The 23909-nt window shown below is 46.8% G+C and overlaps 1 protein-coding gene across 4 annotated transcripts in view; it reads right to left on the bottom strand.

The window, feature by feature from the left end:
* Positions 1–23909, bottom strand: part of BCAR3 (BCAR3 adaptor protein, NSP family member) — a 218956-nt gene that overhangs the window by 24235 nt on the left and 170812 nt on the right. For all 4 annotated transcript variants that reach the window (XM_043876123.1, XM_043876124.1, XM_043876122.1 and 1 more), the window contains 2 exons: positions 4332–4460; positions 925–1370 (listed from right to left, as the gene is read on the bottom strand). In XM_043876123.1, coding sequence (XP_043732058.1) covers positions 925–1370; positions 4332–4460 — 575 coding nt within the window. The remainder of the gene's footprint in view (positions 1–924; positions 1371–4331; positions 4461–23909) is intronic.

The raw sequence follows: 23909 nt of genomic DNA, 5'->3' as shown, positions 1-23909 counted from the left end.
AGCAGAGTCTCAGGAAGCCTGGTTCTGAGCCTCCTGACTTTCCTCACTACTCCATCTGCATGGCCTGATCGTTCACAGCTCACTAGCTGCCTTCCTGCTCCTCTCCCCTCTCACCCTTCTTGCACATCACCGTTCCGTCTTGTTCTTAGGACACTGCATTCCCCATGTTAAGTCTCTGAGGCTCCTCAAACCCCTCAGTCTGGCACGAAAGCCTCCCTGATCTGGTGCGGTCATCTCCCTAAACCTCCCTCTGTCAGCCCCTGCATGGACAGACCCTTTGTTCCATTCCTCCAGTTTCCGCACTCTGAGCCATGCCTGCCCTTTTCTAACTCTGCAACTCAGGCTCTGTCCTAGCCCCCTCCCTCCAGGGGGACACCCTCCCCTCTGCAGCATCTATCCAAATGTCCCCTAGCTTTCAGACCAGCCGGAATCCTTACCTCCTTCACAAGGTCTCTCCTGATCAGCCTTCCCCTTCCTCAGCAACTGCACCTTTTTTTTTTTGGCACCAGCTTGACTGGCAACTGGGCTTCCCAAGTGGCAGGAGTTATAAGGAACCCACCTGCCAACTCAGGAGACCTAAGACACGAAGGCTCGATCCCTGGATTGGAAAGATCCCCTGGAGGAGGGCATGGCAACCCACTCCAGTATTCTTGCCTGGAGAATCCCGTGGACAGAGCAGCCTGAAGGGCTACAGTCCACGGGGTCACAAAGAGTTGGACACGACTGAGGCGACAGCGTGCAGCACAGCTGGGAAGTAACCGTGCACTGTCTTGGGTCAGCGATTCCGATGACACTCGGAGTCCCATTAACATCTCTCATTGTTCCTCTGCTCCTGTGGGAAGCTTGTCTGCCGAGCAGAGCTGGGCCCTGGCCAGGTGAGTGCCCCCCACGGTCCCAACACCACCCGAGGAGGCCCTGACTCACCTGAGGAGGTTGCCCCTGGGCAAGCCCTGCTCTCGGGCCTGGGTGCCGCCCACAGTGAGGCTCAGCCTCTTGGCCGCATCCAGTCTCCCCTCCGTGAGGCTGCCCTCGTGGGCCGGGTCTGGGGAGGAGGCTCCGTAGCGCTCCTCCAGGCAACGCAGGGGCACCGTCCTGTTGACGGGCTGGAAGATGACGGCTCCGCTCTGCTGCGAGATGGGCCGCCGGTTGCCCACGTAGCAGCGCACCAGGCCGGGGATGGAGTCGAAGCTCTCCATCTCAAACTGGTACTGCACGCGGCTGTAGGCCTCGCTGAGCCGCACCACCGTCCGGCGGATCTTGAAGTGCTGAGGCAGGTTCTTCCACTGGCAGGTCAGAACGAAGTTCCCCGGGCTGGACAGAGAATCACGAACCAGGAAGTCACCATCTCGCTGCATGAGGTTTTCTGACACCTGTGGGACAGAACGGTGAGTGAGGAACAGGCAAGGCAAGCTTAGCTGCACTACGGGCAAGCCTATAATGTCTCTTCTTCCTCAGTCGGCTCTTTATTTTGTCAAACTCTGAGAAGGCTCATTCATTCATTTATGAACTATTTGTTGATCACCTACTGTGTGGCATCACCGACTCAATGGACATGAGTTTGAACAAGCTCTGGGAGATGGTGAAGGACAGGGAAGCTTGGTGTGCTGCAGTCTATGGGGTTGCAGGGTCGGACATCACTGAATAGCAACAACTGTGTACCAAGTACTACCGTAGGCACTGCATTTATAGCAGTGAATGAAGCTGACCCTCCACTGTCTCAGAGCTTCTGTTTTCACCGGAGAGCTTCTATTCTAGTAGGACAAAAAAGGAACAGGTATGCTATGTCAGATGTTGTAAAGTTAAGGAAAAAGTAAATTGGGATGGGGGCTGTCCTTTTAAATACAGTGGTTAGGAGGGTATCAGGAGAAGATGACATCTATGCAGACCTGAAGGATGTGAAGTGATAAAAACTAAATAAGAAAATTTGTGTCTGGTGGGTCTGATTCTTTCTCTTCCTGCAACACCTGGAGGAGGATGTTGGTTGTCATCTATGAGTCATCCTCAGAGCCCTCTCCTACGAAACCCCTCTCCAGGCCTGGTGGGTGGGGAGGAGGAGGGCCTGCAAGAAGGTGGAAGCCAGGGACAGTAGAACTAGACCTCTGAGAGTGGCTCTGGGCACACGGATTATTCTGCGGGCCTGGAACAAAGTGGCTAGTCTCTCATCCCACAAAGTTATTGGGAAGGTTATATATTTGCATACATAATATATGAGGCTTCCCTGATCGCTCAGTTGGTAAAGAATCTGCCTGCAATTCAGGAGACCTGGGTTCAATCCCTGGGTTGGGAAGATCCCCTCAACGAGGGCATGGCAAACTATTCCAGTATTCTTGCCTAGAGAATCCCCACAGACAGAGGAGCCTGGCAGGCTACAGTCCATGGCTTTGCAAAGAGTTGGATACAACTTAGCAACTAAACCACTGCCACATAATATACACAAAGCACTAGTACAGTGACTGGAACATAGTAGATGTTAAAAAAATCATTAGCTATAAGGATATTGAAGTTTGTAACAAAAGGAGAATTTAAACTGTGTCTAGAATGGTTGTTCCCATAGCTAGTCTGCCTGGGTTTGCATTTTGGCTCTTCTGTGAGACAAGTTAAGTGGACAAGTTACACTCCCGTTACATCATCTGTAAACCAGGATGATATCTCCTACAGAGTAGCTATAAAGATTTAAAGGAGCAAAGTGTTAACTATGTATGTGTTAGTCACTCAGTCCTGTCTGACTCTTTGCAATCCCATGGACTATATAGCCTGCCAGGCTCCTCTGTCCATGGGATTCTCTAGGCAAGAATGCTGGGGTGGGTAACCATTCCCTTCTCCAGGAGATCTTCCCAATGCAGGGATCGAACTCAGGTCTCCTGCATTGCAAGGGGGCTTCTTTACCATCTGAGTCACCAGGGAAGCCCTTAAGAGTAAACTATAACGATCATTATTGTTACAGTCTTTAGATATACAATCTAGATGATGTATAGCTGAAAATTTATACTCATGGCAAGTGGGAAACAAATTTTATGATCATGATAAGGAGAGTGATGGTGATGACAGACATCAGATTTATAAACTTTGATAAGTTTTCCAGGACCTGCCAACATTTAATCAGCTAGCTCAGGATAGTATGTTACCATGGTTACCTTAAAATTTCATCTTAGCCTTAAAAATGTTTTCACACAGAAATTCCACTTCTTGGAATTGAGCCTGAGGAAATAATTATAGTGATGAACACAGTAGTTATCTTAAAGGGTGTTGGGAGAGTGCCCAATACAGAGTGGAGCAAACATACAATGGATGCAGACAATGGGGGCCGGTTGAGAACAACATTTTATAGCAGGAGAAAATTCCCAGGTTATATCACTTCTGTTAGACAGTGGGCTGCTAAGTTATAGGCAAAATGAGCTCAAACTTGATTTGGAAAAGTCTGGCAGGATTTATATCAAACTATTCCTAGTGGTTATCTCCAGAAGGGAGAATTATGGGTGAGAGTTTAGTTTGCTTCCTTTTTATTCTATTTTCTATAATCAATTTTAAACTAAAAGAAGAAAAACAAAGTTGAAATAAGAATTATTTCTTTGACTGTGCTGAGAATCTGCTACATTAAAAAAAAAACAACCCATTCACAGCATGATGCCCCTCCCCCACCCCCCGCCTTTCCTGTCCTGTTGTCCTGAGTGACTGACTGGTTGGATCATGTTACAATAAAAACTCAAGGAAAATTCTATACCTCAATTCTGCACTTATTTTTCAATTTCTATACTATTAAATAAAAAAACATTATTCATGGCTATGACCCAAAGGACAATCACACAAAGTATATTCTGGCCATGTGGTCGCTGGTATAATTCCTCTTCCCCATTTCTGGGCCGGGGGCCGGATAGAGGAGGGGTAGAGAATGAATAATTGCTGGCCCCACTAGGGTACAGGCGGCCTGTTTCTCTGGGTCACCTGCCCTGATGATACCCTCTTTTCACCTGAAATTAAACTACAGCCTTAAGAAGGAAGCAGGCTCCACAGGGTATGAGGCTGCAGGCAGCTGGCCAAGAGTTCAATTATCTGAACCACAGCCCAGCCTCATATTCCCCGAGGTGCCACCCTGCACGGCTGCCTTCCGCTGGGCCCATGTTTACAGACCACAGAACACCTGCTTTTCCTTCATCCCCTCACTGGCCACGGGCAAATGGACTTTGAATTCCTGACCTTAGCTCTTCCCAAGATCTCGTTAGAAACGGGCCTGTGTTAAGTCACCGCAAGCCACTTCATGTTATTTTGTTTGGGCTGAACTGGGGCTTGCTCCTAATGGCCCTGGGCACATGACCCTGCATGCAGGTGGGTACCTGTCGGGGGATGCGGCCGTGGTACCAGGCGTGGCTGCGCAGATCCTCACTGCTCAGCAGCAGCTCCTCCTCCAGCTCCTTCTTCAGCCTCTCGGGGGTCCTGTCCATGACGTGCCTCTCCTTGGAGAACTGCAACACAGGGTCCCCAGTCACCAGTGACCTTCCCACCCTGCTCAGACTGGCAGGCCCAGGCCAGCCACCCGGAGAAGACGGCCTTGCAGTCAGCTGCTTTGCTATCAAAGCGGTATGTGCCCAAAGCCCCGGTCAGGTAGAGGAGCCTGGATAATGATTACAATTAGCTGTGACCTTTCATTTCTCTGGCTGCGAGTGTGCAGTAAAATTTTCACCTGTACACGGGGACTATGACAGCAGTTAGCCAAGCTGTTCCTTTTATCGGTCTGCTCGTGTAGCAGCTGAAAACATGGGGAGCAGGGTGGGGGGCACCAGGGAGAGAGAGAGGTGTGGGGCAGGAGGAACATCGAGGCTGCCTAGGGAGCTTCTTCATTCTCCTTCTGAACTGTCCTGACACCCAGCTGGGAAGGACACGGTCCCCACCTGGCCCTGGCGGGACAAGACTGTCCAAAGTGCTGCCTTGATGACCTGAACTTTTTGCTACTGGCCAACTCCAGTTCAGGATTGAGTTTGCTTTTAGAAACGTTTAGAGCAATTGGACAGAGTGCTGTCTCCTGCATCTACTAACCGAAGTCTGAGTTTGTGTTTTGTATGTAATTTTAATTTCATTTTTCTAACATTTTTTTATAACAGACTGGAAATTGAAACTGAAAGAACTGGCTCTTCCCTTCAAGCAATTTGAGAATCACTGTATCTAGGTCTTTGCCCAGCGGCCAGGACAGGAGTTCTCGGTGGGTAGCACTCACTGGGGTTTAATTTAGAACCCACGCCCACTTAAAACATGAGCTGAACTTGGACACCGGCCTGGTTCCCAGCAAAATCAGGCTCAGGGACTATGGCTGAAGGTCATACAAGAAGGAAAAGGTCATGTCCTTGTATTTTCTCAATTTGCCCAGCTTGGCCTCAAAAGCCTGTAGGAATCACAAAACTATCCTCATCATTCTGCCCTGCACCTTAGCAAGGAAACAGCCCCCAAACTGCCTTCACTCAAGGAAAAGACTGGCAGCTTCCATGGTGGCTTAGTGGTAAAGAATCCACCTGCCAATTCAGGAGACACAGGTTTGATCCCTGATCTGGGGAGTTCCCGCAGGCCGCAGAGCAACTAAGCCCACGTGGCACAACTATTGAGCTAGTGTTCTAGAGCCTAGGAACCTCAGCTACTGAAGCCTGTGCAGCTAGAGCCTGTGCTCTGCAACAAGAGAAGCCATTGCAACGAGACGTCTGAGCACTGCAACTAGACAAAAGCTCGCGCAGCAGTGAAGACCTGGCAGAGCCAAAAGAAAATAAATACATTTTTTTAAAAAAAGAAGAAGAAAAAGACTTCGGATTTTACTGCTGGATTCTTATCCTCAACCCATGAGGGCGCTGGCCGCAGAATGACTCCCGGGCTGCTTTCGAGGTGAGGCTCTCTGGCTTACCAATTATTTACTTCTCCCACCTCCCCTTCCCCTCCACTCCTCACAATGCAGGCCCTCGGGAGTGTTTGATGGATGAGCTGAATTTCTATCAAAGCGATGCTGATGCTGGCTGCCCACGGCGCCCGCAGGCATTAGCAGTGATGTCTGACACTGTCGGCTTCGATCATTAATTATGTACAGGTACATCTGAAGACAGCTCCTGGGGAAGACTTGAGTACAGAATGTAGGTTGTCAACCAGGTCACATGTGCTATTGGTTTATTGTCTGTCTCGCCTCCCGCTAGTCAATCAGCTTCATGAGACCAGAGCCCATCTGCCTACCTCGCTGTTGCCCTCGAGAAGTGCATGAACATGTGGGGTACTCCCTCCTCACTGAATAAACAGATAACCCAAGATGAAGAAGGTCTGTAACTTTTCTTAGTTATGAAAGTTCTGTTTCCTTTCAAATTATCTGAAACCCTGTTGTAGTTGGGTGTGTTGCCACACAGCTACAGGATGATATTCCTCAGTCTCCCTCTCTTACTGGGAGGTGCAGCCACATGACTAAGTTCTGGCCAAAGAAGGATAAACTGCCACGCTGGTGGGACTTGCAAGCTGAGATGTGATGGCTGGAGCTGCAACACCATCCTGGACCATGAGGAAGAAGCCAAGCAACAGGAATGGGGGTGGGGGTGGGGCAGGCAGAAGGCCTGAACAAGCCCAGGTCCCTCACAGCAGTAAGGCCAACACCCCAGCCCCGGCTTGCCCATTTCCAGGTCTTCCATGTAACCTCTCTTTTTTAAGCCTGTTATTTTGGGTGTTCCTGTCACTAGCAGCTGAGTTAAATCCTAGCTGATACTGTGACCCAGGCCTCTACTTAGCCACCCTGACAATCTGTATGCCCAGCCCCAATCCCTTGTCCTGAGCCCTGGACCCACTTCTTCTTGGTCTGAGCTCTGAAAACGCAGCAACCAGCAGGTCCCATCCTCTGCATAACCCTCCACTGAAACTGTACTTGCCCTGACCCCTAAAGTTATTGCCATACTTCTCTTTGCATTCTCCTTGCTCCCTGATACCCAACACCCAGGCCATGTCCCACCACCCTCACCCTCAATCTCTTTCTCAGCACCTCATCAACATCAAAGTTGTTTTTAACATTTTATACATGACAATCTTTTACTCTAGGTTTTGAGATAATATTGTTCACACTTGTTACCAAAAATATAAAGTCAGCTCTCTTGTTACTTCTGTCCTAAGTCCTTAGAGGAAAGTCCACAATTACTGCTCTCTTCCCCTATGGACTTGAGAGGTGGAGCACTCTAGGGAAGTACCTCGAGGAGAGAGGAAAGATCAGAAACACCGACCCTCTCAAATAATCTCAGACAGAAACCAGACTTCAAAAAATAAGCCCTTAAGCTCCGGCATAATTTGTGAAGAGTCAGGAGGTTACACAGTTGTCTAGACTTGTATTTTAAAAGAGGAGGAGGAGAAGGAAAAGGGAGGGAGATGGGGAGAGGGGAGGGTGGGAGACAGTCACAGTGAGCAAGAACTGCAAAGGGCTGCTTATTTCAAGCTGGTGAGGGCTGGTTCTACCGCATTAAAAGGAGCCAGGTGGGCTGCTGGGAGCGTCTGCTTCAGCAGATGACGTGGGCAATGTCTCCCAAACAACTGAAGAGGCAATTCAAAAGTCACCCACATGTGATTGATCACCCTCATGATGAAATAGTGGTTATTTGGAGGGAGGATGCCTTCTAGAACTTTCACTTGTAGTTTTAATCATATATATTAACACAACTTTTATTTTTCTCAAGTGCCTATTTTATGAACTCTTGACCTTGGTGACTCTGATTTTGCCACTGTAGGTTAGTATTTTGATCAGCTATCAACCCCATGGTTGGTGAGGGATGACCATATAAGAAAGTTTGGCAAAATGTATCCATTTGAGAGCACTGTGACTGGTACTTGTGCACCTTGAGGACCAGGAATGACCAGGATGCGTCACCCATACCTAGGACACTTGGCAGAATTCTGACGGCTGCCCCCAAACAACAGAACCTTTGCTAACTGTGCACTCTTCCACTTAACTGCTCCCATCTGGCAGGCATTTGAAATTTCTTCTGAAATGCCTCCATCTTGGATAATTTGGGGGTCTTACTGGCTCCAAAGTAAATTCTAGTCATTTAAGGTAACACGACAGTACCTCAGCAACGTTTGTTTTTTTTTTTAATGTATTTGTTTTAATTGGAAGCTAATTACTCTACAATATTGTAGTGGTTTAGGCCATACATTCACATGAATCAGCCATAGGTGCACATGTGTCCCCCATCCTGAACCCCCCTGGTTTTTATCCCATTTGCATGGTCATCCGTGTCCTCTGAAATTCTAATTGATACTACTAATGAATCCTCCCGCCCTTCCTTAAATTACCTTCTAAGGAGAGCCTAGATGAGAGAAGCTCTCACTCATACACTGTTCACAGGCACTGTTATTTTATGCTCAACCCAGAATTCAGCATGAGGAGAGACTGAATGAGGGACAGGTCCCAGCCCTCCGACAGCTTCCGATCTTGGGAAAACAGGGAGGACACAGCACATCTTTCATACCCGGTCCAGTCCCCACAGCCTTCTCTCCAAGCTGATCTCTTCCAGCTCTTTCACGTGTGTTTCCACACACATCTTCTGAATTCAATGTGTTTCAAGGACTGGCTGGACACAAGTCATTCCCAATCTGCAGTGGGCACTGTGCACGCAAGCAAGTGTCCTAATTTCAGCTCTGCTCTCAGGAGGGTCACACTGGACAGACGTGCACTGCTCACCGACCATTTGGACTTTACATTCTTCAACTGCCAGACAGAGACAGCATGGAAATAATTAGGAAGAATCAGTCTCTCAAACAAATGCTATAGATGCTACTAATGACCACCTTATAGTTGTACAACTTTTTCTTCAGGCTCAAATTCTCCATTTGTCCTTAACTTTGAACTTCATTCCAAGAAGACAAGTCTGATTCCTTGTCTCTTTAGGGGAGACCAGAGACAAGGGGCTTCGGTTTCTCTGTATAGGCTCTGGCCACCCCAAACTCCACCGCACACAGCAGCTGGGGCATAACTTCCAGCGGGAGGGAAGATGCCAGGCTTTGGATCAAGAACATCCTGCCCATGAGCCTTGCCAGGTTCATTCTAGGGACCAATCCCACTTACAGCCACCAGAAGAGAAAGATGCAGTCTGGACATACATCTTCTACTCCACATCTTGTCTGAGTTGGATCCATCAGAGATTTGAGAGCAGTTGCTTTTTTTTTTGGAAGGGGACAGAAGGGTGTATGAAAATGTGCTGTGCACATAAATTAAGTAATAAGCATACCTTGATCAGGAGAGAAAAGGAAGGAAGGAAGGAAGGAAAGGAGGGAGGGAAGGAGGGCTTGGTAACTACTGTGTCAGAATTACCCAATCACATGGCTCCACTTCTAAAACGTCTGGTCCCAGTCATTAGCACTGGGGTCTGGGATTAGAGGTAGGCAAACTGATAACTATGGCAAAGGAAGGGATGAATGAGGTCCACAACTGTCCAACCACATTGAAGTTTAGCTGGAAAATTCATAAATTACTATAACTGTTGCTTCTCATGGAAACCTGAGTCTAACTACTACTTTCCTATTGCTGGCATTTTCATAACCCTAGTATCAATGGATGTTACAGCACAGCCTTTAAGAGCTCGGGCCATCCTGCCCGCTACATCCACAGGCCACTGTGTCACTCACCAGCTGTGTGACTTTGGGCAAGTGACTTTATCTCTCTGTAGAGCTCCCAGTCTTCACAATGAGAATAATGTATGATGAAAGGTTAATAAGGATGAAATGGATCAATATCTGTGAAGCACTTATACTGTGGTACACAGATAGCACTGTTAATGGTTTTTATAGACATATCAGAACACTCTTCTGGTTAACTAGAATGGAAGGTTTACGTTTGAGATGTTTAAGGTCTGATGCACAGCCATGATGCAGGGGGCGGGCTGGGATCTGGGAGGAAAGCAGCCTGGTACTTGCGCACATGTCTACTGGCTACCTCAGTCCTCTTAAGAAACCTCACTGTCCACCTGCCCCAGGTCCTCAGGTCCAGTTACGTGGCCAGGGCCGGTCCTGGCTTGCTGAGGTTGGCTCTGAAAATCACTCTAATCTGGAATGCACATCTCTGGAGCCTCACATGGCAGGCAAGTCTGGTCTTGACTTGCTGGAATAGCTGGAGCCGAGGAGATGCTTGGAAAACACATTCTGGAGGCACAGAGCCAGCTCCGCCGACGTGCTGGGAACCTCGATTAATGAGGAAACCTACATTTCAACAGTTCTCCGAGGAAAAAAAGCTGGTCCAGCCAGGGGAGGAACAGCTTGGGTCTCGTCTTGAGAGGGCAGCATGATGTGTGATCCTGCATTTCAAATCAGGCATGACAACGGGACCCAGCCTCTCAGGAGGTTTGCATTCCTAAGTGTGTGTGAGGGGGGGAGGGGGCGGCGTTGGTAATGAGGGAGGTGTGCGAACCGGAATCGTAATGGGTGGGAAAGGCCCAGAGCAGCTCATTTGTGTGTAGGAGACAGTTGAGAGGATTAGAAAAAGATGGCATCTGCATTATAATTAATATTTATTTTACTCTCTCCCTGCCTGTAAGAAAAGCTTCCCAGTTCCCACAGAATTTTAAATTGTGCAAGGTCATGGAAAGACCATGTCCCCAGGCTGGGAGCTGTGTGTGGAAAGGAAAAGATTGTGAGGCGCCATCGTGGGGCCACCGACAGATAGCTCAACTGGTAAAGAATCTGTCTGCAACGCAGGAGACCCCGGTTCAATTCCTGAGTCAGGAAGATCCCCTGGAGAAGGGCATGGCAACCCACTCCAGTATTCTCGCCTGGAGAATCCCCATGGAGAGAGGCTCCTGGTCGGCTTCTGTCCACGGGATCGCAAAGGGTCGGACACGACTGAGTGACTAAGCGCAGGACACAGCTCAGGCTGCTGGCGGGCAGTGACAGCCTGGGGCCTGCCCTCACTGGGGCACAGTCTCCTAGAAGCCAACACAGGGAGCGGTTCAACACATCCCTGAGCACTGAAGACAGAGACTGAATTCTTATCCTGCCCCTCCAGATCCTTAGTCTGGGGAGGAGGAAGGAGAGGATAGGGTATCAGGGTTGGCCCTTGAGGGTAAAACTTGAGGAGGGAGAGTGCTTTGGGCATTTGAGCTAAGAGCACCTGGGCTCTATCAGATAGAGGTTCTGGTTGGGGGGGGGGAGGGGCTGAAGCAGACAGAGACATCCCGTCACAACATCCCATTTCTCCTCACCAAGAGAGCTCTATCTTTTCTCTACGTAAGTGGTTCAGACCTACCTCCCTGGCCATTGCTGGCTGACCCTGGTGAGTGTCCCTGACCCAAGCTGGCCCAATCAGAGTTCTTCCTGGGATCTTTCTAAGTGAACTGAGTAAAAGACACCCTACCTGCTCTGAAAATATCATGAGACTGGACGTACGGAGGTTGCTTCACTTTTTGACCTACAATGTGGATGAGACTGGGCTGGGAGAATGAAATCACTGTGGGAAGAGAAGAGGAGCAAGAGATGGAAGTGTCAAGTGGCATGCACGTCCCTAACCCCAGGGGATTACATCAACTTGTAAACTCCCCTGTGACCTCAGTTAGTCTGCACTGGACTCCTGTCACTTGTGACCAGAGAAGTCCTGAAGCTGGAAGGTGGGGATAGGACAGATCAGACAGAGGGGCACTGCAGGCTGAGGGCTTAGACCTCCACACTCCAGACAGTGAGGGTTGTTGACAATTTCCACCTGGGATGGCAACAGGTACAAAGAAAGAGATGCTTTTAGACAGATCAATCTGGCTGCAGAGAGCAGAAGGGACTGGACGGGGCTGGGGTTAGTGGCACAAGGCCAGTTCAGTCTTCTGAAAGGTGCTGATGGTGCCCAAATCCCCATTTCCGGCCTTTAGAGCTGGTGCCGTGGTAGGATATTTACCAGAATTCACTTCAGAGCTCAGATGTCGATATGGATAAATGGAACTCATCTTCTCTGGAAAGCCTGCTCTTTTCCCCCTCCCCCAGACACTGGCATCCCTTCTGCCCTCATTACTCACACGAGAACCCTCAGACCTGGTCCATAAGGGATACAGACATGCATCCTGCCCTCTCCTCCCAGATTCCTGAGCTTTGAACACATTACATTTCTCACAGCCTGGTGAGTTAAAGTACCACCCTGGCCGTATACTGGTATCTCATATAGAGAGCCAGGTCTGAATTCGATAAAAGGCCCAGGTCATGAGAAGGTGTGGATACATAAGTGGAGACATCTTTGTGGGTCCCCAGAAATAAGTGGCAGAGGCTTCACCGATGGGGAAAATGCACAAGGTCACTGCTAATAGGTGGTGGAATCCATGAATGTGTTAGTAGCTCAGTTGTGTCCAACTCTTTGTGACCTCATGGACTAGAGCCCACCAGGCTCCTCTGTCTATGGAATTCTCCAGACAAGAATACTGGAGTGGGTTGTCATTCCCTTCTCCAGGAGATCTTCATGACCCAGGGATCGAACCCAGGTCTCCTGCAATGCGGGCAGATTCTTTACCACTGAGCCACCAAGGAAGCCCCTAAATCAGCAGATTTGGGGCATTAAAGTTTTTTGGACTTTATTTAAAGGGTCCACATGTTCCAAAGGGTCACAGTATTCTACAAATAAAAACCAAAGGCCAGAGATGCCCTTCTCCATCTGGCTGTGAGCTCCCTTTCTGAGGTACGCTGACCAGGGCCCTGGTCACTGGGACCTTCCCCAACTTCCCAAACACAGTCTCTCACATCCCTCCTCCATACTCTCGTCCTGTGGTCCAGAAACAGCAACCCCTCTGTAAGGGCCACCGTGCAGCCTGGTTGGAGCCCAGGCTGGCGAACGGGGAGAGGCCAGAGGAGGGACGGACGAGGAGGCAGGGCCTTGAAGGCCACACTGAATTAGTCTGATTACATCAAAGGGGCAGGGAATCCACTGTCACACACTGCGCACTGGGGCCAAGGCTCTCCGCCAGGCATGAGCTCCCGGGGGCCAGAGGCCATGGCTCATTAGTCTTGGCTCCCAGAACCTGGCCTGTGGCTGGCACACAGCGTGTGCCAGTAACCACGTATTGACGGGAACCCTGCTTGCCTTCTTGGCCTCCATGGGGCCTCCTTGTCACTGGGTGGGGAGAAAAAGAAATAGTTTGAAGGCTGGTCAAGAACAGGTGACGAAAAACAGTCATAGGTCAATGGAACGCAATAGAGAGCCCAGAAATGAACCCATGCTTTTATGGGCAATTCATCAACGACAATGGGGGCAAGAATATACAGTGGGGGAAAGTCAACCTCTTCAATAAATGGTGTTGGGAAAACTGCAGTTACATGTAAAAGAATCAAATGAGACTCCTTTCTCACACCACATACAAAAATAAACTCAAAACAGATTAAGGACTTAGATGTGAGACCTGAAACTATAAAAACTTCTGGAAGAAAACATAGACAGTACATTCCTTGACATCAGTCTTCATACTTTTTTCCTCCTCAGGCAAGGCAAACAAAAGCAAAACCAATGGCACTGCATCAAACTAGAAATCTTTTGCACAATGATGGAAACTATTAACAAAATGAAAAGGTCTCCTGCTAAGTAGATGACATTTGAAAACAATATATCTGATAAGGGATTGATACTTTAAATATACAGAGAATTCATACAACTCAACAGCAAAAAACCAAACAACCTGACTTTTTAAAAAATGGGTAGAGGATCTAGATAAATATTTTTCCAAATATGACCTAGTAGATGGCCAACAGGCACGTGAAAAGATGCTTACCATCACAAATCATCAGGGAAATGTAAGCCAAAACCACAATGAGACATCACCTCACACCAATCAGAATGGCTATTATCAAAATGACAACAAATAATACAAGTTGGAGAAAAGGGATTCCTGGTGCACTATTGGTGGAAATGTAAATGGGTATAGAAGCTGCGGAAAACAGCAGAGACTTCTCAAAAAATTTAAAGTAGAACTACCATAACATTCAGCAAAATTCCACTCCTGGATATTTATCTGAAGACAACAAAAATACTAACTAGAAAAAAATTATGTCCCACTGTGTTCACTGCAGTGTTATTTACCATAGCCAAGATATGGAAGCAATCTAAGTGCCCATCAATAAATGAATCAATAAAGAAGACTTGGCATATATACACAATGGAATATAACTCAGCCATAAAAAAAAAGAAACCTTGCCACTTGTGACAACGTGAATGGACCCAGAGGCTTTCATGCTAAGTGAAATAAGTCAGGAAAAGACAAATACCATAGAATTTCAGTTATATGTGGAATCTAAAAAACAAAACAAGGAACAAACATAACAAAACAGAAACAGACTCATAGATACAGAGAACAAACAGAAGGGAGTGGGGCTGGGGGAGGACAGAAATAGGTGAGGAAGATTAAGAAATACAAACTTCCAGTTGTAAAATAAATGAGTCAGGGGATGAAATGTACAGTGGGGGGAATACAGTCAAGAATTATGCAATATATTTGTATGCTGACAGATGGTAACTAAACTTATCATGGTAATCATATGAATGTACAGAAATATCAAATCATTACGTTACATAACAGGAATTAACATAGTGTTATATACATCAACTGTACTTCAAAAACAAACAAACTCATAGAAAAAAAAGATCAAATTTGTAGTTACTAGAGGCCAGGGTCGGGGGAGGGAGAACTGGATGAAGACAATCAAAAAGTTCAAGATAAATAAGTTCTAGGGATATATGTACAACATGATAAATTAATACTGCTTCAATATTATTGCCTGGGAAATCCCATGGAGAGAGGAGCCTGGCGGGCTACAGTCCATGGGGTTGCAAAGAGTTGGACACGACTGAGTGACTGAACACATATGCATGTATGTTACAAATGTTAACACGTATGTTAAGAGAGTAAATCCTGAGTTCTCATCACAAGGAAAACAAATACATTTTTTTCTATTTTTTTATCTACACAATATGAGAGATGTTCACTAAACTTATTGTGATAATCATTTCATGATGTATGTAAGTCAAATTATTATGCTGTATACTTTATATAGTTCTGTATGTCAATTATATCTCAATAAAACTGGAAGAAAAAAAAGAACAGGTGATCTTGGCCACCTTTCTAGACTTAACTTGCATCTGTCTACATCTTGGAGTATTAGTACCCACTTCACTGGGCTACCTGACCTCATGTACCTGGCATTTAAAAAAAGAAAAAGGACCCGGCAGTGTGCCTAGTACGTAGTCTGTGCTCATATGGAACAATGTAGAATTTGAAGCCCCTTTAAAGATGCCTCTTAGCTACAAAAATAGAGTTGCTTCACCCACTAAAGAATTTAAAAAAAAAAAAAAAGAATTATACAATCCATCAGAAGGTTTTAGAGATATCTGGTCTTTGAGAATTTAGCTCTAATGGAGTAAAAAAGCTAGGAGTTGAAACTACCAATTTCTACTCAGGTGTAGGTGTGTTTATTCTGTTCATTTCAGTTCCAAGTTAATAGTTGCTGGGTTTTTGAGTACCGCTAAATGCTTCCATCTGTGCAGGGTGACGCTGATCACCTGTAAGAAGGCACCGTCCCTTGGTGACATGTGTCTCCGTATGGACACACACATGCAGTTACTCCGGCCAGTCACACGTCCCTAGCACACAGGACAGGGAAGTAGCCTGAGAGTGCAGGGAAGTTGTGTGTTTCGTACAAGGGCTGAGAGGTCCTGGTACAGAGATGACGTGTCCTTTGGGGCCCAGGCGGCTTAGTCATGAACATGATTTTTGTTGAATTTTTAAGATTGGTATGATTTTCTAGTCATTCATTCTATGATCGAGGTTGGGAATTGACTTGCTTAAGATTAAAAAGGAGGATGGACAGGAATGTGCACAAGAAAAGAGAGAGGGAGGGAGGGAGGGAGTTTCTGGGCTATTCTATCCTAGTTTAGAACATCAGGCCACAACAGCCAGAAAGCTATCAGGCTCTCAAACAAAGGTCTCTTTCTTCTGCACAGGGATGATTTTCTCAGCTGAGGGAGAGATCCACAACCATCCAGGCTGCTTGTCAGGCTCAACCAAACAACTCCACAGGTCACGTTTCTCCAGAAGTCTCATCCAGAAATTACGATCACAAACAAAAGTATCAGTCTCACTGCAAGTAAAACTGGTCTCATTTCTGAGCAAAGACCATGCCCTCTGATGAGCTGGTGGGAAACCCCTCTGGGTCTGCCATGCACTGTCTCTAAGCTGGCTGGAGCCAGGGCAACACAGGAGCAGGTAAACAGACCCTCGTCTGAAATGCGCTGAACTCCTGCATGTGATGATGTGATGGCTGCACCATTTGGATCCCTAACAAACGCTGTAAACACACCAAGAGGTGGAGCTCCCCCACCTTGGGAAAACCACACTCTTAATCACCTTTACTGGAGTATTCTGAAGCCTCACCAAGGACTGTCTTATAAAGTAAATCCACCTAAAAGTAAGATACTTTGGAGATTTCAGAAACTCAGCTCCTTTGTGCTGAATTTTAAGTAGTGGGCCAGTTTATAACCACATTCCAAAGTATATCAAGGGCTTTCAGAGATCCAACTGGTATTTTTACCGTTGAAAACCAGCATAAATTGATCATGAAGGCAGGGAATGAATAAATCCCAATTACTTCTGCACTCTTAACCTTAACCACAGGCTGAAAAACAAAAACCCACTTCTCCACCAGTTTCAGGCCCAACAATTTTTAGTACAAACCCTCAGCTGTTTCCATCCGAGGTAGAATGGAAGGAAATGGGATGGTACTTGTGGCACTCCTAAGACCTTGAAATGAAACAATTCATATACTGGTTTCTGGGTCACCTTTGATTGATACTTGCTGGCTTTCATGGCTTGCCCAGAAATATTTTATTATAATCCAAAGAAAACTGAAGAAAAGCTTGCATTCATTAATCCAACTTTTCCCACTGGGGTGCTAGGCTAGACAAATACAGTTTCTCACTCTAGTAACTGACTAAAACCAACGTCTCTACTTAAGAAAACACTTAATTTTGCAACTAAAAGTCCAAAGGGAAGAAATGTTAAATTCAAATTTTAAGCCTCCTATTTGGTAGGTAAAAGCAAATAGTGGCATGGGCATTTGGGCCTGGCCCAGCCCCGTGGTGGGCACACAGTGGTGGCCTGGCCATTGGCTCAGGGATGTGTACAACACAGGGACGTGATATCTAAGGAGGGGCCCTTCATACACAGCCATCGAAAATTTGTACACAACTGTTGCCCGGCAGATGGCAATACAGTGTCTTGGGGAAGCGGTGCCTTATTCTAATTCACACAAAGGTACGCTACAAGCTAGGAGGGAAAGGCCCTGGGCTGTCCCAGGGGCCTCTCGGCCTGTTTGGTGTTGGGCTCTTGACAAATGGGGATCTCTGGTCTCACTTGGGCCCCTTGCCTCTGAGCCCACTCCTCTCAATCCCGAGATTAAAGCTCAGTGAAACAGTCTTTGGGGGCAGGTTCCTAACCCACACATACTTCATCCTATTGGCCAGAGTTCTGCAGAAACAATCAGGTAGTCTTAAGTCAAGAACTTGATAGTCACTGGAACACTGTGCCTTCAATTAAACTCAAGGACTTCCTGAGTGTCCGCTGTGCTCCTCCCAGGCTAGATCGGAGCGGAGATGCAAATGTGAGTAAGAAATACCCCATGGCCTGACCTGGGCTACAGCTTCTCTGAGGAGAGGAGACATCTGAAGGGAATACACAGCAATAAATCACATGATGTTCTGCTGAAGTTCTCAGTGTTCTGTCTTATTAGAGGTCAGCGAGGGCACCTGGATACTTCTGAGAAAGGAATCCATGCCAAAGAGATTTCTGAAACACTTCACTTAATTTGATGCTAATGTTCAAGCTCCTGGGTGATACAAATTTCTCCTTTCTAAATCCTAGAAAGAATCTAATCTTCAGCAAAGATTCTACAGATGGGTTTTGATGCCGTTTTCCCATTTTATAATTAAACCTGAGTAATTTATCACACTTTACATCAGATTCTCCAGTGCCATTAAAAACGGATTTGCAATTTGCTGTTAAATTAAGATGCTTTATTTTCTTCTCTCTGGGTGATTTTCCTTTTCACAGACAAAGGATGAGACAGGGGCCATCAGATTCTTAACACAGAAAGGAAAATGCCAACAACACCCTCCCATCCTGCAGCCCAAGTCCAAGAGATTTCATTTTATTCATTATCAAACCTTATCAAGCTCTTATCGAGAGGCTCAGAAACCATGAGTAAGAAACGTGAAGAGGATATCTGTGGACCTCTGTGCTTATCAAGGTTCTGAGAAATTCTCACTAAAATTCTGCTTTCCATGTGTGTAAATGAAAAAGACTGCTTTCATTTTAATTTGTGCAGACCGCAGCCTTAAAGCAGCGTACCCACCAAGCAGGCAGCAGTAACTTAATCCTCCATTCCAAACTAATTACACTAGAATCATTCTGATTGGTACCCGCGGCTCCCTTTGATGTTAAACTCCTGTTGCCTTTTATCCCCAATCATTCTCTGGGCAAGGTGCCCCCCCCCCCCCACACCTTCCCATCCTGCTAGATCATGAAGCTATTGCTTTTGAAGTTCGATTTCATTTTGATGAAACACCAAGGGATTGAAAATTATTTCTCACTGAAGGAGACCGATTTCAGTCTGAAAACGGCAGGAGGAATTCTAAGTGTGACAGAGTGCAACACATCCAACAAGAAGATGGCTCTTCCTTCCTTCAAAAGGTTACTCACACATGAAAGAACTCGCCCCATGTACTCATACACTGTAGGGGCTCCCCACCCCACCCCCCAAACCCGGCCCCAGGGGGTTTGCCCATCACGTTTCTTACCCTTTGGACAAAACATTATTTACTCAGGGGCTCACTCAGGGCTCAGCTCCAAGGGGGTCTCACCTTTCTCTGGTAATAGATACACTGAAACATGATGAGATTTTCAACAGGCCATTTGTTAGCATCCAGCCCTGCTAAAAGCTGCAGCAGGTACCCTCCCCTCTAGATCAAATTGAGATGATGATTTCCTGGAGCAGACATCCAAGTAACCCCTGTATTCTGGTTCCTCCCGGTGAGAAGTCGGATGTGCCCACACTTTCAATGAAGGCTGGAGGTCCCTGGTTGCACTTAATCATTTATTGGGTCAGTGATACGAAGGGCTTCAAATAAAAGCCGAGTACCAGTTCAACTAATGAAAACCTCCTCTAAACTGCTTTGCTCCCTTTAACCATGTCCTCAGGTGACTTCTGATAATAACCCCCCTCTCTCATAGGGTTGGCACACAGGCTAAATAAGACAATGCAAGTGAAATATTAATCGTTCAGTCTGGCAGTGAGATTCCATTCAGTAAGAGTAGTGCTTTGTTAACATCTACGGAGAACGAAAAACAGAGTCTTCCCTGGCTAAGGCAGACCCAGGATAAGGGTTTGGAGACCCACTGACCAGAGTTCAGGATGCAGAGAGCGCCAAACCAGAAACCTTACCACTGGTAATTCAAGCTTGTTCATTCAACATCTTAATTCAAATTATGAGTGACTTGGAACACAGCCGTACACCAAATGGATGCCCTATTTGCTCTTAAATAAGAATATCAGAAAATAAAAATCAATTCAAATACAATCCTTTACAAAAACCAACCAACCCCAAACCCAAATTCTATCCTTTCTTCACCTCAAATGAATGAGGCATTACTGAATAAACAAAATGCATTGTGACTGAGAGACACTAGGAGATGTAATTGAAAGAAAAAAGAGATATGCCAAACACGTGGAGAAAAATTCAAAGATTCAGAAAGCTTTTCAGTGTGGGGTGTGGAATAAATGAATTCCCAAATTCTCTCTTTCCAAAATAGCACATGACTAACAACTGTCTCAGAAAGTGCATTATATATCAGAGATAAGTATATAGTAGGTTTTCAGTAAAACTAAATGATTCATCACAAAATGGGTTTTGGCCAAGCATCAACGTTATGGTTATGGTTTCCAATAAACAAGTCACATGCATGCCACTTTAAAGATATATATTTCTCTCAGAAGAATTCAAAGGTCTTGACACCCACATAACTCATCTATTAAGTTTTTTTTTTTTTTTTTTAAACACAAACACCATGTTAGATGTCATGGGCAGGATCAGGGAAATAGCAGCTGGACTTAGAGGGACAAGACACCTGATACAATACAGTTCATATCTCATGAATCATACAATGTCCTTGGAGTTAAAGAGGTAGCAAGAATAATTATATCTCACCAAAGAAAACATGACCAAGGCCGTGAATTTTCGTGACTCGCTTAGACTTTTGCAGTAAAGGATTGCCTGAAAACTAGAATCCAAGTCTCCCAAAATATACAAAGAACTAAACATGCTTAGTCTGTACAGAAAGGATGTGGGGAACATGAGGGCTGTGTTGACATATACAAAGGTTTGAGGTGTTCTCATCCTAAGATGACAGGTCACACATTCTTGGTTCAACTCCATAGAGAAATGAATCCAGACTCCCTCCTGTCTTATTTCTAGGTGTCTATTCATACCAACTAATTTGGCTTCAAATAGACATGCTGGAGGGGGAAAAGCATGCATCTGAAGGGTTTACACCCATTTAACTGAAGAATAATAATAGCTGGACATTGTAGGGCACAGATTCTGACTCAATACAAGGAACAACTTTCTAGTAATTAGAGTTTTCAAATGTGGGAATGTATTGCCTTTAGGGTACAGTACACCTCCTGTCTCAGGAAATGTCAAATAGAAGGGTAATGAAATGACCTCCTATGAAGATTCAGGGTCAGATGACCAGTTAGGAAGTTATTGCAGAATTCCAAGCAATAGCAGGTAATGAGGGACTATCCTGGTGGTCCAGTAGTTAAGAATCTACCTTCCAATGCAGGGGAAGGAGGTTCGATCCCTTGTTGGGGAACTAAGATCCCACATAACCTCGGGGCAAATAAGCCCACGTGCCACAACCACAGGGCCCATGTGCTCTGGAGCCCACACTCCACAATGAAAGATCCCTCATGCAGCAACTAAGACCTGATGCAGCAAAAATTTGTTTTTAAATTTTAAAAATAAAATGGTAAATAATATTTTTAAAAAACAGACAATGAGACCTGGACTAGTACAGTACTGGTGGCAGAGAAAGGAGGAAGGGGCATATGAGAGAAGAGTTTAGGAGTAAAGTCATGAAGACTTATAACTGATTAGACATGGAAGATGCAGAGGGAGAAGAGACATGGGAGCTACTGGAAGACGACTGAGCCACCAGCTTCCAGTGCAGAAGCACAAGCGGGGAGCAAGTCTGTGGAGGAAGATGTACATCCTGAGCCGTCTGGATGCAGCAGCTCACCAGGTGCTGAGAAGGGCTTGAGAATCCTCAGTGCAGAGGGGGTGTGCTGTCTCAAATGCCCCCCAAGATATGAGTTACAGAGGGAGTATGAGAAGAGGGCTAGGGGACACTGGCTTTTAAGAGGCAGGCTAGAAAGAGAAGCTGAAGCACAGGTATCTTAGTCCCTTTTAGCTCCTGTAAGAAAAATACCACAGACTGAGTGGCATAAGCACAAAACATTTCTTTCTCACAGTTACTGGAGGCTGGGAAGTCTAAGATCAAGGCACTGGCAGACCCAGTGGTTGATGAGAGAGTGCATCCTAGTTCATAAATGGCCACGTTCCTGCTCTACCTCACATGGTGGAGGTGGGGAGGGCAAGAGCGCTCCCTTGGGTCCCCTTTATTTATAAGGGCACTGATCCCAATCACCAAAGCACCACCCTCCTGACCTAATCACCTCTCAAAGGGGCCACCTGCTAGTACCATCATAATCAGGGTTAGGGTTTCAACATGAATGGGGGGTGGTGGTGGCAGACACAAACATTCAGTCCGTAACACCACAGTAGCGCAGGTCGGGAAGGATCTAGGAGAAATAAGCAGAGTGCATTGTCCTAGAGGTAGAGAGCAGATTTCCAGGAAGGGATGGCCAACAGTGCCAAGTGCAGCAGAGAGTTCTAATAGCATCAGAACTGGACAGCAGCCACTGGACTTGGCGAGGACAGGCCTCTGGTCAGGTCAAGGGGGCTGAGTGGCCAATGGGAAGTGAGGAAGCAGAGACTGTGTTAACCAGCTCTCCGGATGGAGGAAGCCAGGGACCAGGAAGGAAGACATCGAAATGATGATTATTTTTAGAATAGGGAAGACTGGAGCTAAGAGGAAAGTGCTGGTAGAAAGGGACAGATTGAAGGTGCCTGCGGATTCTTTGGGAAAGGGGGTGGTCATGGACACAGGTGGCAGGGTGGGCCTTGGTCTAGGAGAGGGACATTTCATCCGCAGAGAATGCAGGCAGGAAGCGAGGATCATGGATTCAGACACGGATAGAGCTGCAGCTTGTGGGGGCAGCAGTAGGGATGGAAAAGTATCCTGCCTGATGGCCTGAGCTGCTGCTGTGGAGTCAGAAACAGGATCTTAGGCATGCTAGAAACAGGCTTAAAGAGAAGCTGGAGGGGGAACATGTGAGTGAGCTGAGCAAGGACAAGCAGAGCTGATGGGAGGCTTCAAGGACAACAGCATGAGTCAGGGGAGACTCTGGTTACGCTCCTTAAACTCATCCTGCACACGGGAGGCTGACACCCAAACCTTCACCCACTCCCCGTTCTAAGTGTGCACTGGCTCCCCGCTGCCCTGTACCATCTGTGTGCTGACCTCTCCTCTGGCCTCATCTCCTTCCATTCCTTAGCTTCAGCTTGAAGTCCCATGTTGATGTTCTTTTTCTCCCCAGGGTGTCTTCCTCCTACCACTCCTTTAAATCTTGCCCAGAGTTACCACCTGAAGGAAGTTCCCTGACCCCAAATTGGGTTAATACCTCTGCCCAGCATTTCACATTATGCTGTGACTTCTCCCTGCCTCTGCATCACCAGGTACCTTGGAGAGAGCTGCCTGCATGTCCATTTCGCTGACCGGACACAGAATTATTCCTTTAGGACAGAAACTTTCACTCTGTCTCCCCAGCACCCATAGGCCCTCGAGACACATGCTGGGCATGGGGGTGGGGAGAGTAGATGAATTCTGAGTGGGAGGTTGGCTCAATGCTCCCTCAAATCACAACTAAAATTAAACTAGAATTAAACAATTCTAGCTTTTTGGTTCTTTGTGTACATGTGCTTTTGTAAAAATGCACACATATTAGAGTGGACACTGGGGAGAGTTCTCCACACAAACTGAAAGACTGATCATAGCTCTTTCATAAGCTGGAAAAATAGGCCGTGACATTCTCATGGCCAGAGCCAGATCCCAGCAGTAGCTCCGGGGCTATGGACACTCCCTGAAAATCCAGATGTGGTCAGGGATGCTACAGGAGTGTCCACCCCAGGAGGCACTCCCCACCTCTCCCCACCAGGACAGCCCAAGTCTCCTCTGCTGCCCCCGGGGATGTCCAAAATGTGCATCGGCTGGAAGGCCCCACACCTGTCTTTGAAGACATCCTTAAACCCGGCAACAGAGGCCTGAGCCCTCCGTGTACTGCCTGCTTGCACGTGGTGCATGATGACCTTTGTGGCCCAAGCGCCCCCACTCACCAGCATCCTCCCCTGAGTCAGGCACAGCCTCATCTATCTGCTGTCCTGGAGGTACCGACCCGCTAAAAAATTTTCCCAGGATCCCAGTCTCGTGTCTGCTTCCCACCCATGTCTCTCCAACAAAAACAAGGTCTCGGCCAGGATCCAAGCTCTGGGGTCTGTGGTGCAGGGGGCCCTGGGACCCAGCCTCTGTCAGGCATGTCCTTCCCCTGGTACTGAAACCAGATTCCCGCAGCCTCCAGATGCCAAGGGAACACATTTAGGTTTCTTTAAAAAAGCTGTGCTAGGCTTTTTTTTTTTTTTCCCTTCCTTTGGAGGGCAGGAGAGAGAAATGAGCAACTACCAACCACCACAAGCAGGGGCTGAGTCACTTAGACATTTCCCCAGTGGTTTTCTTTTA

The sequence above is a fragment of the Cervus elaphus genome, chromosome 20 (genome assembly GCF_910594005.1).
Source record: "Cervus elaphus chromosome 20, mCerEla1.1, whole genome shotgun sequence".
Lineage (NCBI taxonomy): Eukaryota > Metazoa > Chordata > Mammalia > Artiodactyla > Cervidae > Cervus > Cervus elaphus.
Note: the sequence above shows the minus strand (reverse complement) of the source record. Positions and strands in the feature narration are given on the sequence as shown.